We start from the raw sequence: 17,656 nt of genomic DNA on the forward strand, positions 1-17,656 counted from the left end.
CACGTCTTTCGTCTAAAGCGTGTGAACTTATCGCTCAGGACAGATTTGATCCTCCATCATTAACTGTTCGTTGAATGAAAGGAAATGAAATGACAAAATGTGCTGCGTGCAAATGGCATTTAGAACGACACATAACAGCATCATTTTCTAACCGATGGATGACGTTGTTGACTGTTTTCTAATTCTACGGTTGAGGTTAAGTTTAGGCAACATGGTGAGAGTTTGGCAAAGACATCACTTGAACAGAAACAAACACTGTCCAACGAGGAAGAGCGACAGCATCAGTCCTTTGAACCAGTGTCCAGAAACGACTTTTCACTGTTTACATGCTAACGATGAGGCCCTCCACTGTCTGTGGTAGTTACTGCAGGAGCAGTGGAGGAAGTCAGCTGGCGGTATTATAGAGCCTAACCCATCTTTAACCTCAGCATCCGCACATCATAAAAACACTTGTATCAAACATTGGTTTGTAATGTTCTGGAAGACGAATGGCGGCCGTCAGTCACAGTCTCTGTATCACTAAAACACGATTAACATTGAATTCCTGGTAATTGTAACGTCAACATTCAGACACAGAAGGCTTGCAAAGGACTTTCATTTTGCTTTTGTGACTGCGTGTGGACCTGGTCTTGGTCTTGGTCTTGGTCCCCCCCCCCCCAGACCACTTAAAGACCGCTCTGAGCAGCGCCGCCTCCGTAGCGTTAGTTCCTGCTGTTGGGGAATCATTTCATTTGAGGCGCTCTGAACACCTGATTCTTGAGTGACAGCTGAGAGGATGCCAAACATTCCTGATTGAAAATTCCTCGTTGAACCTTGGTTCCAGTTCCACAATACACACAGATCGATGGCTGCGCAGTGCCCGTGAGATGAGCTGAGCTGCACTTCAATGGGAGATATTTTGGGTTTTAATGGCTTCTTTGTGCCACTTGTGGTGGGAACAGGTGTGCTGGTTGTGGGGGGGTCAGCCAAAAGGACAATCCAGTGCCAGAGTGGCAAAAACTGGTACAACAGATTATTAGTAGTTCATTATTAGCATTTATAGCACAGCTTGCTGAACATAAATGCTCTTTTAGTTTCAGTTTGTCACAGTTACCCAACTTATTACTGATTAAAAGTTTCCTGTCGTCTAATGTTGAGTCAGTGAAGGCAACATCATCTCTGAGTTAATTAGAGTAACATGTATGTAAAAAATAAATGGATCACGGTGGCATTGAAGAATGCAACGCTCTCGTTTTCCCAGAAAAACAAATATTTTGGATGTCATTGAAAATGTGACATTGATTATTCAAAGGACGGTTTTGGATTTGGAGTAATAAGGTACTTCTGCTCGGTCTCAGTCACAGTTTTAATGATCTGTCAGCTGGAGACTTCATCAGGGATCAAAGCTTCGTGTAAACGGCTGCAACTGACCACAAACTTCCCAGCTGTGTTTTCTGTAATTTTCAGGGTGTAATCAAACATTTCGTTAGTGTCGGGAATCCCAAGTACTTTTCTGCTGCTGTGGGTGTGGTGCTTTATGAAGAGTCAGATGACAGAGCAAACTTCAGGCGGCGAAGGTGTTTGACGCGGTGATACACGGCTGACCTGCAACAGCACGAGAGAAACACGAAGACGACTTATTTACATTATTTTAATCCAGTGTTTTTTATGGATCTATCTGCAAAGGTGTCAGATGTTTGTCATTTGATGCATGATGTGTTTTTATGCTTTTATTTTGGCACTTAAGGCCTGTTTTCTTGATTTGAAAATAAAAAAACAAACAAAATAATTAGAATAAGTTCAGATATTTGTGATGTCACGACAAACTACTAACAGACATTTTCTTTAAAAAGCCTTAAAAAGTAGCTTGAACTGAATTGAGCTGAATTGTTGCCCACTTCTTAAATTATTCATTAATTCACGTAATGAATGAAACATGAATGAAAACTGAGTGGAGAGAAACGGCTAAGTTGAAAGTGTTTTTTAATAGTAATCTGATTTTATTCTTGCGGACAACAAACAAACACTGTGACAGAACACAGATGAAAGAATTCTTTCACTTTCACTCATTCGCTCCTGTTCTGTTGTTTGCTAACTGACCCCTGACTTCTCATGATAGAACCAAACTGAGAGCAAACTATTTGACCTTTGACCTCTAGCATTTGGGAGGCCACTGAGGAATTGTGGGACTTCACAGCATTTACATTCCTCTCATTGGTCGGTTTGATAAGTTTACTCATTCAATTAGCGGTAAGTGCCAGCTGTTACATTCTTAACTACGGCTTCAAACACTAGAAACACTTCAAACTGTGCATTCAGGACATGTAATGACCACTAACCACACACACATTAACTATCAGGTACCTTTGACCTTCTCTGCTGCTTGTCAGGCTCATTGATGAGACTAATTGATCAAAATTACTCTGTAGGAAGACAATTCTTTTGTATGCTCACTCCTAAATTCCATGCTGTCATTGAGGTATCAGCTGTCAAATCTATCCAATAGCAGAGTGACACACCTTCACCGACGGCCTTTTGCTGCCTTTTTAAATATGATTCTGTCTCTCTGCTTCGGTACATTCATGCTGCTGTTACTCACACTCCTCCACCTCCTCACAGTCTTCACAGATTCATCAGCTTCATCAGTCAGCAGAGTCATCACCCACCGCCGCCGCCGCCGCTCGATTTCAAAATCTGAAGTTTAAATCTGGATGGCTCAAACACACCGAGCCTCAACCTCTGGAGCTGAAAAATGAAGCCAACGTGGAAAACCGCAGTTCCTCAATGGCCACTTGAGGCTGGCTTCAAAAGTGAGTCAGTCCCCATAGACCCCCACATTAAAAAGTCACAGCAGAAATAAACATGTTTACAGCCTGATACAAAATGAAACTTACTCATTTAAGTTATATTAAAACTTAAAATTACGCATAATCATGAGCATGGAGGCATTGAGGGAAAGCTAGCCGTTAGGCTTCAGCAACCAGGCTTCACTCAGCCCACCTCAGCTCCACCCACGCTCCACCTCCTGTTTGTTTTTAAATCAACAAGAAAGCATTTTTCCTATTGGTCGTTTAAGGTTTACGTTACCGTATTTCTCTCATAGCAGAACATTGTCTCAGAATAAGGGGGTCGCTGCATCTAAACCAAACCTTAGATAACTTTCAGAATCATTATTCTTTGTGTTTAACAATATATCAGCAGGTATTTGGTTGATTTGTGCTTCTGAAAAAAAAAAAAAAAAAACCCATCATCACTAATCATGATGTTGGCTCATATTGGAACTTAGAAATTTTCAATGTACGAAACCCAAGAAATATGAATGAACTGTCACTCCAGGTGGTGTCGATATGAAGCCAAACTCGATCAAACCTGAAACAGAAGAGGAGACAACTTTCAGGATTATAAAGCTAACGTTCAGCTTAAAATGTGATGAAGGGGTAGGCAGACCACTGGTGGTGTAAAGACATAATAACTAAGACCATTGGACATCCAAAAAAATAAATAAATAATAAATAAATAAACATTTATACACCAATCGTGCCTAAAAATTTCCCAAAAATGGAAAAACCTTAATTTCAGAGGAGCTCTTGTGTGTCTCCTCCCAGAGTCTATTTGTCACAGGCCAGTCCGAGATTTCTCAACGCATCTAATGACCATGAAAATGAGTAAGATAAGAAAACCATCGACCAAACCTCAACATGAGGTTCAAATTATTTAAGGAAGGATGGACTTTCAAAGGGTGTGGAGCTACAATCCCACTGCTAAAAGCACAAAAATGATTTGACTGGAATATGAAGGAAAATAAAGTCAGTATGTGGATAAGAGCTTTGGCAGGAGCACAGCGACACACTGCAACACAGAGACACGATGAAGGGCAAATTAGCAGAAACATCAAATGTTTAAGTAAAAGCCCATTAAGGCAGAGGTGGAGCTCTGGCCTCTGATTGGCGGGAGGGAGGTGTCACGCTGGGTGTGTGGAGGGAGGAGGAGGGTGAAGGGTGGAGGGGCTTCCCGTCAGTGCGCACGGCCGCTGTCCAGTGCGTTAAGAGCGCAGAGCCGCGCAGCGCAGCGCCGCGCAGCAGACACACCGTCCACTGTGTCCTTCACCGCCGGATTAATGTTTCCTCTCCGTCCTCACAGACCTGCTCCCCGCATGAAGCTTGGTTCCTCTCCGTGATTTCTTCGCCATGAGCTGCCTGGATGTGATGTACCAAGTGTTTGGTCCTCAGCCTTACTTCAGCTCCTACAGCTCCTATCACCACCAGGTACGGACCATATGTTCCTCTACAAGTGTTTGAAGGACTGCTTATCTCTGCACTGTGGACTTTATGTCTGCTTGAATGTACAGAAAACTTTATTATTTAGGTTTAAAAGTCCAAAGGACCGCCAATTAAAACTTAATCACATGCAAATACAAGAGATTAAGCGGCTACTATTGTTCATACAACCGTGAGCGATGGATGATGTATATAAAAAACTTAGTCATTCAGCTCCTACAGCGCTGAACGCCACTTAATATCCTTTGTATATCTAAGAAAAATCTGTTAAACATCCCGTTAACCAGCGCTTAAAACACCATAAAACGCAAGGCACGGACTCCATGTCTGCGCTGCATCCATGGAGGAGCCGATCCGGTGCGTAAAGCTCTACATGGGAAACGAATGTAGAACTTTCCTTTGGGTCACTGCGATCGCGTTTATATTAAGCGAATTTCTCCAGTTTCAAAAAAAGTTTTGGACAAAAACACCACCGTGAACAGATTGTTTGTTTGGTGTCTTAAATCAGAAGAAGATAAAAACAGTCCCAGATGAGTTTTATCCAAGTTGAAACTGACGGATTTCACGGATCATACTGTTTTGTTTTCTACTAATCTTAAAGAGTTTTCATAGAAAAGATTTCTTTTTGTTTTCAGAACTTAAAGCCATAAGCAGTTAAACAGCTTCACCTACCTGAAGGCTCATTTCCTTCCTCATTTAGCATTAGAATCAATTAATTCTCATCACTTTCTGCCTCTTGATACCATTTCTTACAGCACAATTGTTGCATAAATTGTCAGATAATTAAACATCATAGAGGTGTTCATTTCCTTGTTGCATGTCAGACTTCATGCATCTGAACGGTTGGACTGCTGCAGGTTTTCTGAGGCCTTTCTAGACTTGTTAAAGTTTTTTTTTCACCCTCTTAAAGCCTCTCAGTCAACATCCAGGCATATTTCACATAGTGCCAAAACTCAGTCTGCCTGTCACCGAAACAGACTCCGGATCAGCCAGAGCCTCCCTGCGCTGCCCAGCACAGTCTTAGAACTCCACTGGTTATTAGCAAGAAGAATTAGAAGTAATTTCATATTTGCACCAATATCTGAACTTTCATTAAATAAAGAACAAACCATATTACTCTGCATGTTAATATATCTGTGTACTGTCATTTATATAAAGTGATAGTGTTAAATTAAAATACACGTGAACGATTAGCTGTAATTCAAGGTCATTAAAGTGCAAACAGCAATATCAACATAATCTATTTTTCTTTAATAAGCCACACCCTTTGATTAACTGTCTGTACTTAGTATACATTTATATTTGCATTTTCACTCATTTCTGTCAGTTTGTGCATAAACAGATATAGAGGATTTGGGTGGATTTGTCTCTCACTACATGCCTGCAGTGCCCTGAACAAGAACATTTTTAAAAATACTCATTTTTATGAGGTTTAGAGGTCAAATGTCACGTATTGATTTAAGTCTCTCCTCCAGGCAAATATCTAAAATCCATATGAAATGATAGAGTGCTAACAGGACACTGGATAAACACAGTTCCATAACACATGTATTAATCTACATGTCCTTCGTAGAAACTGGCTTTGTATTCCAAAATGCAAGACCCCCAGGACGGCGGCAGCCGGCTCGGCCCCCCGGGCCACCCGACGATCAAAGAGGAGGACAAGGAGCTGCCGCCGGGAGCCGAGTACCTGAGCTCCCGCTGCGTCCTCTTCACGTACTTCCAGGGAGACATCAGCGCCGTGGTGGACGAGCACTTCAGCCGAGCCCTGAGCCACACAACTGCGTACCCCGCCTCGAGCAGCCACAAGGCCGTAAGAGGTGTGTACGTCTGTGTGTGTGTGTGTTGTCCTTCAGTGTGTGTGTGTGTGTGTGTGTGGAAAAGCTGCTGAGGTGAAACCAGTGAATCCAGTGAATCCAGTCAAACCCATGAAATGCTTCATCGCTCATGTTTCAGGGTTTTTTTTGGAAATTCTGTTTTTGCTGTGAATTTATGGAATTTTGGTTCCTTCAGTTGTGAGTTGTAATAGCTGATATCATCACCCAGGATGTAATAACTTTGTGCTGGTCTCTCATAGAGTTCATCTACAAACATTTAATTCAATATTGGTCACTTTTTGCTGTATAGTTCCACTGCTGTCGGTTTCTGTGGCTGTTGCACATTATTTATGGAGCTGCTGATTTCTGGTTTTGTTCTGCTGTTCAGTGTCCTGTAATTTAATTTTTCAGAATAATAGAGTTTTATTATTCTCGTGGCTGTTACTCTGCTTCACACGTTACCAACAGAAAAGATGGAAGACGTGAATTTTGTTTTGTTAATTCTTCGTTTGTTTCTCTTCTGCTGTTGTGTTTGATGGAAATATAAAGTCTGACCAAATGGTGAGTTAGTGTAAATAACCCACAACATTATTATATATGTCACTTGGTTTGGAGTGTGACATGTTTTTAGTAACATGGTCTTTGATTAATTTAATTTCATAGCACAGTTAAAAAAAATTCCCAGGATTTTTTTTTTCTTGGATTTTAGTGCGTTTTCTATGATTGCGTCGATCGCAGACTTCACATTGTGCGTTAGCCATTTATATAAACATAAAGGAAAGATCAAACTCATACAGAGGCATCGATTTCTTTGTTGGTTTTTTTTTTTTCAATCTTTTTGTGAATCAAAAATGAATCAATATTCTTTAGTAAACAGGCGACTTGCTTTTCATTCCATTTCCTTTCATGGCCATTTCCCATCTCCAGCACTTTTGGGTAATTTTGAATCCAACCAGAAACAAAAAAGGCAATATTTTAAATTATACTGCTCCTATTGCATAAAATGACCACATGCTGTTTGGTTGACAGGATTTTTGGTCAATAACTGCTTCACAGTATATAATATTTTGCCAGATTTTGGATGAAAAAATCCTTTTCTAAAGCCAAGTGAGCATTATTACTCTGCATGATGTACAGTGCGCTGCCTCTTTAATTACACATCTCTGAATTTACTTAATGCTTATTCACATTATCCAGCAATCTGCAAATTATTTCTCAATCGATAAATCGATTCAATAAAATGTCAGAAAATTGTTACAAAAGTCATCATGATTTTCCCGACAGTCAACATATCTAAAGTTAATCAATATAAAAATCACAGAAAAGCAGCAAATTCTCACATTTAAGAAGCTGTTACAAGCAAACGCTTCCTCTGAGGTCAAAATTGAACCTTCAGCCTCAGATGTTAAAGCTGTAGCTTATATGTGCTCTGTTAATGGGTTAAGCGAATTTAGTAATCAGTCTGTAGTTACAGTGTCTGTCTTCACAGATGGATCATTCCCGATGAGCCAGAGGAGTTTCCCTCCATCCTTCTGGAACAGCTCCTACCAGCCGTCGGTCTCCTCCACGCTGGGCAGCGCTCTGTCAGCTCCACACTCAGAGCTCCCCTTCCCTGGGGACCCCTACTCCTCCGCCTCGCTGCACAGCCACCTCCACCAGTCCAGCCCCGACGCCTGGCACCCATCCCATCACCACCACCATCACCACCACCACCCATACTCACTAGGGGGCGCTATAGGCTCACAGGGCTCAGCGTACCCGCGACCGGGGGTTCACGAGATGTACGGCACGGCGTTCGATCCCCGCTACGGTTCTCTGCTGGTGCCGTCAGTGAGGCCTCATCACCGTCTGACATCGGGCAGCTCGGTAGCGGGGCCCAGCTCCTCGCCCTGTGACCTGGGAGGGAAAGGGGAGTCGGGATCGGGTTCGGCCTGGAGCGGCGCCTTCACCGGGGCCGGAGCAGAGATCGGACTCAACATGGACACAGGTATCATCAATTTTCACAGTCTGTACAGCACAACATCTTCAGATGAGGAAGATGAGCAGTGGAGGGATCCCTCTTCCAGTCCAATCAAACACCAGAGTTCGGTGAATAAAATCTATACATAAAACCTCATAGTGTAAAGTTATTCTCAGGATTTTTACCAACTTGGGTAACTCTACAGAGACCTGTGGTTTCAGGGGCACAGCCGGAGCTCACAAGTCATCAGCCAGTTCTAACCAAAAATCTAAAACCGAAAAGTCTCTGTAGGGTTCACAAGTTAAACATGAGGGTTAAACTTTACTCTTATCTGACCCTTCTCCATGAAATACTGCACAGTTTTACCTTTTTTACCCATAAAAATCATTTCTAGGAGACAGGGGTGGCTCATGTGTACTGTGACCTTCTATAAGGGGTCACAGGTTGATTTTAGGTTGTTTTAAAAGGGGACAAACCAAAAAGGTTCGGAACCACAGGTCAAAGGTGGCCTGGTCTTTGATGCGAACCCCACAGGACCACTTAGCAGATGTGCTGATCCCAGAATCATTCAAAGGATGGTTGAAGCAATTTAACAGAATTTAGGGGGAGTATTGCTTTGGATTTACGCTTGTGGATTATTTCATCTCTACTCAAAAGCCCAAAAACATGAGATTTTCTAACTGTTTTACATTGATTTCATTAGACATTAATTATCAGAGATGCAGCCTTATATTGCGCTTGAGAGGTCCAGTATTTCTAGCTCTGATGTTCATCCAATGTGCTTCTGGTTGGGACTGGTCAATACTGGGGACTGAATATATTAGATTAGAGATATTAGATACTAGATGTCAGGATTTGCTTTGAGTTCCATCAGCTGACAAAATCTGTGATGTTGGAGGACAAAAAGTTGAAGGAAATCTATGATTTCATGTGATTATAGACACCGGTTCACGTGTGTTAAGATCTACTATGTGATTACACGCTTGAACCGAACAAAATCAAAGTCAAGCTGACATCTCTCGTCATTGATAAGATTTGTACAATAAGCATTTTCAAAGCTGTTTCAGATGAATTCAATACTGACACACTGAAAATGTCCTGCTTCTTTGGTCTGATGCTGAACATGTTAAAGGCAGAACCGTCCAGAAAACTAATTATTTCAGCACTGAGGACATTCAGTAAGACTTGAAAGCATGAAAATTTTAATCTAGTTTTTTTTTTTCTATTTTTTTTTTCCCTGCCTCGGATCAACTTACCACAAGTGGTTTGAACCAACAAACTGACTGTCAGTCAGCACCTTAACACCAGCTGTCAACCTCCTTTTCTGCTGCTGTCCTGCTTTCATCCCCTCGCTGCCTCGGGCAATTCCTCCGCTTTTATCAACAAGACATTTGCGCTTCTTTTTCTAATCTCCCTTTTCTTGCTTTTCTCTCCTTCCACTGCCTTTTCTTTTCCTCCTTTCTTTCGTCCTCTCTCAGGTCTGCAGGCACAGGATAAGAGCAAGGATTTGTATTGGTTTTAGAGACCACTGAGACTCTCCCCCCTTCAGTCCTACTTCAGCTGTAGCCTCTTTCCTGCACTCCTGCTCTACTCTGTTGCTCTGCTGCTGTTATGGGATGACTGACAGAGAAACTGAAAATCGCTCAGATGGCAGTTTTGTGCTGTAACGGCTTCTGATCTACTTGCAGCTCGGTGTTACGGCGGACTGTGCAGCAGCGGCAGCACAGCCCTGCTGAGCTGAACGCCGACAGCGCGGATACAAACGAGCGTGGCAACAAAAGTCGACTGGCGGAGGAGAGAGAGAATCTGATCTTGACGGATGTGGACAAAGACAAGACTCTTTGTGCTTTTGTAACAGGCAGGGACAACATTCCTAAACTGGAAAAAGTCTGGGGACGGACGGACAGAGACACATGTGTTGTCAAACTCCAAAGACAAGCGCTTGAAGGACTTGGCAGGACTTGCCTCACTGGGACAACTGGGCTACAGACACTGGGAGTGTTATGGCTGAAGGAAAGGCCATGTTGGTGTTGAGGAGGCCGAACAGCAGGAATTTGGCAGGCGATGAAGGCCGGAGGAGTCTGAACACTTTGGTTTACATGGACTATAGGTTCAATGTCAACCGAAACACACTATTGTACGGCACAGCAAAAGTTAAATTAAACTGTTTTCAATGGTTTTCAACTCATATCAAAAGATATTTAAGTAATGATTTCACAAAGTGTTTCAAGTAACAGCTACTGTGTCCCAATTCCATATTATGTACAAACTCTGAGCAGGTTTTGAGTCTGTACTGTCGTCCCGCAAAGGAAACAGAGGAGCTGCTGATAGCTGCCAAAAACTGAAATACAAAATATGAAAATGGTCATTATATCTTTGTTTTTGTCTTTGTGAAGTTTAACTGGCAACGTGACAGTTTGACTGACATCCATGGGGGCATCTGCTGCCTCTGCTCCTGTTAGTACAGCTGAGTACACTCACTTCTTGTACGTTAGGTATTATGGCATTTTGTACAGTCCAGCATATGAATCCTGTTTATATGCAGTATGAAATTTGGACACACTTGTCTCTGTGACGAGGATGTGAGCACAGGATTTGGTGATTTGCAAGTCAAATAACATCTTGAGTTGGTTGTTTTTTTGTTTTTTTTTTAATCTGACGTCTAGGTTACATCTGTTGTTTCAATCAAAGGAATTAATCAACTGTATTTCGACGTTCAGTGGGTCCAAACGAGGAGATGAAACTAACGCTGGGCAGAAAATTAACTGACAGTTTTTTATAATCAGGCAATAATTTGAGTCGTTAATCAGGCACCAAACATTTGCTGCTCAAAGCATCTGAAATGCAAGGATTTGCTGCTTTTCTCTCTTTTACTGTATATGATGATGATGGAGCTGCAGCTCTAATTTAAATGTCATTCAAACATTGGATATTTGTAAGCTACATGTAAAAGTAAACACATTCAGCTCAGTTGTAACCTAGATATTTTCTGACCTGTAAATTACAAAAAAAAAGCATGCTGAATGAAAAATAGCAACACCTTTTTTTTTTTTTCTTTTTTTTGGGGGGGGGGGTCACATTTCTGAGTCATTATCAAAGCTAACTGCTGTCACAGATCGCTTCTGTCTGTGAAACACAGGTAACCTCAGGTGTTAAAAGAAAAATCCTGTCCATGTTTTCAAGTTTCAACATTAATTTCCATTCAATGTAAAACTGATTTGCTGAATTGGGTAAACGCAGCCTATCGGATGGATATTTTGATGACAGCATGTCCACCTCAGCAGCAAAATACAGAATGCTAACCGGAGCAGCCGCCATGACACCTTTGTACTCACCTACAGAGTGGACTGAACTGCGCTAACCTCTTTGTTGTGGACATTTACGAAACATTATTTCATGGTGAAAGCAGAGATTAAAAAACATTTTCATGACTGCGTCAACAAATGAAATGTAAACTTCACACCAGTGGCTGCTGAGAGAGCGAGAGGGGAGGGGTCCCTCTGATGAATGAGGAGAACGACGGCTATTTGAAGCCACTTGACTCCTTCTCTCCCTTCTCCCATGCAGCTGTCAACGACAACTGCTCTTCAACTCAGTTAACACACACACGCACACACATGTTAGGTTTTCATCTCTTTTGGGGACATTACATAGACCTACATTCATTTCCTAGAGACTTACGCTAACCCTAACCCTAACCACATCTTGGCTAACCCTAACCTTCATTCAAATCATCACCCTAAAATCCAATTATTTAAATTATGGAGACCTACATTTGTTCCCACAAGTACAGCGAGTCCCCACAATGTGACTGTGTAAACACATATATGTGTTTACAAATGCAGGAATACAAACACAGATGCACGTTTTCAGTACTTAGTGTGGACCATGATTTTTGAGTTCTTTGTGAGGACCATCACTTCAACTGGTGCAAAAACAACCACAACAAACGCATTACCAGTATTTATGAAAAGTAAAAGATACTAAGATAATTTTATTTACTGAATTTTCTTTTTAAGTTTCTCCCTCAGAATAACCCAACCAAAGACATTATATTGCCAGCCTTTAAATGGGCTGCTTATATAGTGTTTTTCTAGTTTACCGATCACAGTGCTTTGCAACGCGTGCCATATTCACCCATTCACACACACGCGCACACACACACTAACGAGTTCAGCATTTTGCTCCACATGTGTGTTGACATTATTTGCATTTGACATTATTAAAAAATCTCTACATTAAAACATAAATGGATCAAAAGGACTATAAACAGTACATTGTTCTATGAAGATGGAATTACTTGTAGATATCACAGATGAAGCACTGTCAGTAAAGCTACATTAGCTAATAGCTATACTATTTAGAATTTTGACAATTATGTTTAAAAGTGAGAAGAAACAAATGTATTAATTGTACTCATGATGGCATACCAGGTGGCTAAAACTGTGTTTTCACTTGAAACACATTTGGCTCATACACTTTCTACATATGACTTGATAGTCACATGACAACCTGTTGGGCAAAATTTAAATTTGGTTGGCACAATTCCATGCTTTCAAAGGAAAAATCTTAGACTCTTACATAAAACTGGAATAGTCTTAGGCAAAAATAACTTGATAGATGGCTCGTGAGTTTTTTTTTTTTTTTTTTTTAAACTTAAGGGCATCATTACTGCTACATTAAGAATAAGTTAATTTCCACAGTGTGTTCAAACTGCTATGATTAAGCTAACATTATAAACTAAAAGAGGAATCAAAGACTCTGCTTTTGTGAATAATTTCAACAGCTACCTGTTACTAAGCTTTCAGTTGCCAACATTTCCATTTCCAACATTTCCATGTAAAACTCCTTTTTCTTCACCTGATGTTGCCCCACCTGTTTTATCGCTTGTGTTTTTTTCTGGTTTGATGCATTTTTTAACATTCAAGGTTGGCTGCACTTAAACCATGAATATCACCACAATAACCTCTTCTACACCAAAACTCCACCACCGCACATGTTGAAGCAGGAATGTGATTTGAAACAGGGAGAAACGAACAACATCTGCAATTAAGACTAATGTTTTCTGTGACATTTTCCTCAGGTGATGACTGCTAATGTTATCTTTATCTCTCTGTCACATAAAGTTAGGTTAGTATTTACGCCTAAACTCTCCAAACATGCACTTTACCCTTACTATCTTTACAGGTACACATGTGAGAAGTCATCCACACAGCGTTGATGTTTGTTGTTAGGAGCTATAGGAGTGTTAGCATGGGCATGCGCATTATACAATATAATGTTAACTACTTACAGTAATTACCAGTATATATACAAATGATGTGAAACATCATCAAGAGCCATCTTGTCACTAGAAGGGCTGGTTCTATCAGGTCTCCCTCCTTTCCTTCCTGTTGTCTTGGCATAACGCATACGGCCCAAAACTCAGTCCACTCAGCTGGTATTTCCAAAAACTGGACAGAAACCTCTTAGGTTTGTAAGCAGTATACAGTAATAAAACATCATGCGTGAGGCTCTTCCCTCTCCCCACTGTTCTCCTGTACTCCACCTTTCAAGGATTCGTTGTTATTCCATGTTGTTGCAGAGGCACAGCAGTGGCCTTTGTGGCCATTATTCAGCCGGGTATAATTCAGCCGATCCTCAGATCCTGGACCTTCTCGACTGGCACTCTGCTGCTAATTTGTTTCTTTCAAAGAAAATATAGAATTCCCTGATGTGCAAAAGCTGTGGAGTTATCATTCTAGGTTGGTTTGATGGTTTACCCACACCTGTCAGCCAATCAATATCCAGCCGGGATGGAATTATATATTTCTTCTTTTCTTTTTCTTCTAGTCTTGCATCTACATGTCGTTTGTCCCAAATCTCAGCAGTCACAGAACTAATTCCCTGCAGCAGATATAACAACTACCTGTTCATTCAGACATCATTCTGCTCTAGAAAACAAATGAAAGCAGACAAAAGTCTGGAGGCAAATGACTTTCTTGTTAATGGCTGGGTCCACGACCCATTTTTTCCGGTGTTTATCGGTCAGTTTCTTGCATTTTTCACCTTAATGAACAACAACCTGTCCTAAATAGAAGCTTCTCGTGTTTTCTTGGTTTTGTTCGATCTGAGCAACCATAAACAACGCAAAACATCTGCATTTTGAGTGTGTGTTATAGTATTTCGTATGCAGAAAATCATTCCCGCCCTCCATCTGCAGCTCACACCATAACAAAAGAGTAACGTGACGTCATCTTCAAACAACCTATAGGGGGAGCCCAAGCACTGATAAAAACACATTTTCATTTTTTCTGATTATTGTCTCTATGGGGACATCTTCTGGAACTTATCTAGACACATCCGAGCACATTCTTTGTGTGGACCAACCAAAATGTCCTCACAACTAAAAATGTCCTTGAAGCAAAGGTGTTCTATCAAAGGTTTGGTTCTCACATGTATACAAAGACAGGCAGACACACACACTGCCCCACTGCGTGTTTGAGCCAGGCCTATGAATTTAATAAAGGGAGCATTAAGTGGGAGCTGGATCCTGTCCTACTGGGACAACTGGTGTGACATAAGTGAGGGGAACAGAGGTCACACACACAACTGTCAAAAACTAGATTGTGAGTGTCTGTATGTGCAGGCACGTGTTCATTTCAACGACCATTTCTAAAAGTCAGCCACCATTTTATTGTTCTCAGTACTCGAGTGGCCACTAAACTTTTAGGACTTTATTTATTTATTACGTTCATTTACACTGAACAAAAATATAAACACAACACTTTTGTTTTTGCTTCCATTTTTCATGAGCTGAACTCAAAGATCTAAAGCATTTTATATATATATATATATATATGGCCAGCCTAAGGCACACCTGGGCAATATTCATGCTGTCTAATCAGCATCTTGATATGCCACACCTGTGAGTTAGGATGAATTATCTCGGCAAAGGAGAAGTGCTCACTAACACAGATTTAGACAGATTTGTGAACAATATTTGAGAGACATGTTTTTTTTGTGTATATAGAAAATGATTTAGATCTTTGAGTTCAGCTCATGAAAAATGGGAGCAAAAACAAAAGTGTTGCATTCATATTTTTGTTTTGTATCTATTTATTCATGTAGTCTGTGTAGCTTCACCCTGACGTAGCTTCTGTTTCTATGCCTTTGACTTCCACTGTTGTCCAAAAACACATGAAATAAAAAGACACCCTAAAGAAGACATTAAAGATGCTGGTAAGGCTGAGACTTGAGAGGAACGGATACCGTTGTTGAACTAAAGCAGATTAGTTGGTTGACTTCAGTGCTTGAGTAAATGTACTTAGTTACTTTCCAATACTCACCCTGAGTATTACTGTGTGTACAGTTGACGTTTTGTCTATGAGTGCATGAAGTAGTGCTGCTCAGATTGGAAAATGGGCTGTTGTCCATCATTTTAAAGGTTGGCGGTTTAGGTCTTGGAAATTTCTGTCCGCATGTGGAAGTGTCCTTCATCAAGACACCAAAACCAAAATTACTTTTGATGAGCAGACTAGAGCTGAAAAAAATGCCCTGGAAAGAAAGAGTTTGCCCTGTCTGTTCCCTGACAGAAGGAAAACATTTTCAGTGAGAAGGATGGAATTATGTTGGCTCAACGCGCACTTTTCAATTCCGAGTTTGAATCAAATCTAACATTTCAGACGCTGAAGTTCAAGAATCAGACTCGTATCGCTCGCTATGGACGGCCACCGGCAGCTCTCGACCCTGTTGATTAGAAGCCACTGGGTGAACATTAGAGGTCACCAATGTCTGTATTGCTCTGTGAAACTCTAGTTTCTCCTCAATTCCAGGACGCCATCCAGCACCTGCATGTGGTTTAATGTCATGACCGCTTTGATTGATTGGTCATCCACCTGCTGTATGTCCTCCACATTCACTCTCTCGGTCCTACACAAGGCAAATCTAGACAAGGTATGGTGTTTCTTAAGCTTAAAGCCATTTTACATGGAGCTTGAAATTATTTTGTCTGAGTATAATAAAACCTGTGTGACCAGGACTAATATCTTTTGCAGCAGTAAATAAATCCTTCTCTTTTTTGCTGATTCCATCTGACTGACACTTGACCAATGCAATCTTTTGCTTTTTTGTTGAAATCTCAAGTCACTTGTATGACCAATTTGTTGACAATTATTGATTATCTTACAGGTCCTATTTGCTGATAGGCACATTCCAGCAACAACGCAGCCTCCAGAGCTGATCCCAGGCTGGAAGTGTTGGGATTTGATTCCTGCTACAGTCACTTTTATAGCAATGATCTGAATTTATTGCTCAGTAATGTATCACAAACAAGGACTTACCTCACTCTGAACTGAGCGAGGGCAAACAGCATCCTCATGCCCGACCACCTGCAGATGATAAAGATGAACACATTGAAATTTTAAAAACTCCCCAACCTGCAGCTTTACCACAGTCGCCACCAGAACAACTTCAACAGTAACTGGAAATGAAATTATGCAGATAAAAAACGTGACTGAAATATTGCAAAATGTGAAACCGATTTTTATTTACCACTAACGTTGTGCAGCTGCATCCTCACTCCGGCTGTGAGGAAGTTCCACCTTCTGTGCCCTCCAACACTGGCTGGTTGTAGTTTTGGTGGACTGCCAGCTCCTCTGCCCTTTTACACAATACACATCACAAAATGATCAGCAAGCAAGGTGAAGAAATAGCAGTGGAAACCCGATACATACCACAAGAGGACATTTTAAAATTCAATTTTAACTTCTTAACCAGCACTGAAAGCAAATAATAAAAATAACATTAAGTAAGTACAATTGCATTTAATTTATGCACAATTTCTGCCAGCCTTGTTCTCTAGTTTTAGAAGTCTTCTTTCAAAAAGACAGCGTGGACAGTTTGTATACAATGAAGGTGCAGAAGGTTTTGTTTCTTGGTTAAATGATAAAGGTGTAGAGGTCAGACTGCTGCCAATTTGAAGTGAACAGAAAAGTTCACAACAGCAACTTTTCTAACTTATTTTCCTGGGAACAAACCACAACAGCATGTCCAGGTCTCAGTGGAACGCTGTGAATAACTGACCGTCAGTTAACAACAATGAAATGTTCTCATGTGCAGTTTTTAACATTCACACCAAATTCACTGCGTCTAAATAAACTGCTTGTATTGTTTGCTCTGTTGTTAAACTGTAAAGGTGTGCCAAAGAAGAGTATTTCTACAATTATCTGGCCAAGGAGTGATGGGCCAAAATCTGAAAATAAGACCTGATTTCCAATTTCATAGATTTGAGCAGATGTGTGATCTTTCAGTTCAGGACTGCAGTCGTTTCCCTCTGTGGTCTATATGTGTGTCAATGTGTTTGTTTCCTGCTCTGCAACACTCTGCTGAACAAGCTGTTTTTAGTGTGTTTGTCTGTTCTTACCTGAGAAGCAGAAGAGCGGGTTGAGATTGTTTAATTACTCATTTTCTACCCAACGATGCCAACATTTCCTCTGTGAAACGAACAGATTCTTAAGTGGAAAATGTTAACACATGTAGTTAAATCTTTACTTTCAGATGAACAAATGCAGGAAGCAGAGAAGGGAAACACCTGTGAATGTGAAAACTTTGCTAATCACTGTTATTTGATCACGCCTCATGCT

At 40.9% G+C, this 17,656-nt stretch overlaps 1 protein-coding gene across 1 annotated transcript; it reads left to right on the plus strand.

Annotated features, from left to right (window-relative positions):
- The first annotated feature begins 4,166 nt into the window (after positions 1–4,166).
- Positions 4,167–9,891, plus strand: vgll2a (vestigial-like family member 2a). Its single transcript, XM_076757136.1, has 4 exons — positions 4,167–4,244; positions 5,830–6,076; positions 7,563–8,060; positions 9,722–9,891. Exons 1-4 carry the CDS (start codon positions 4,167–4,169, stop codon positions 9,772–9,774), a joined length of 876 nt encoding a protein of 291 aa, XP_076613251.1. The 3' UTR covers positions 9,775–9,891.
- The last annotated feature ends 7,765 nt before the right edge of the window (positions 9,892–17,656 follow it).

This window comes from Chaetodon auriga, chromosome 18 (assembly GCF_051107435.1).
Source record: "Chaetodon auriga isolate fChaAug3 chromosome 18, fChaAug3.hap1, whole genome shotgun sequence".
NCBI lineage: Eukaryota > Metazoa > Chordata > Actinopteri > Chaetodontiformes > Chaetodontidae > Chaetodon > Chaetodon auriga.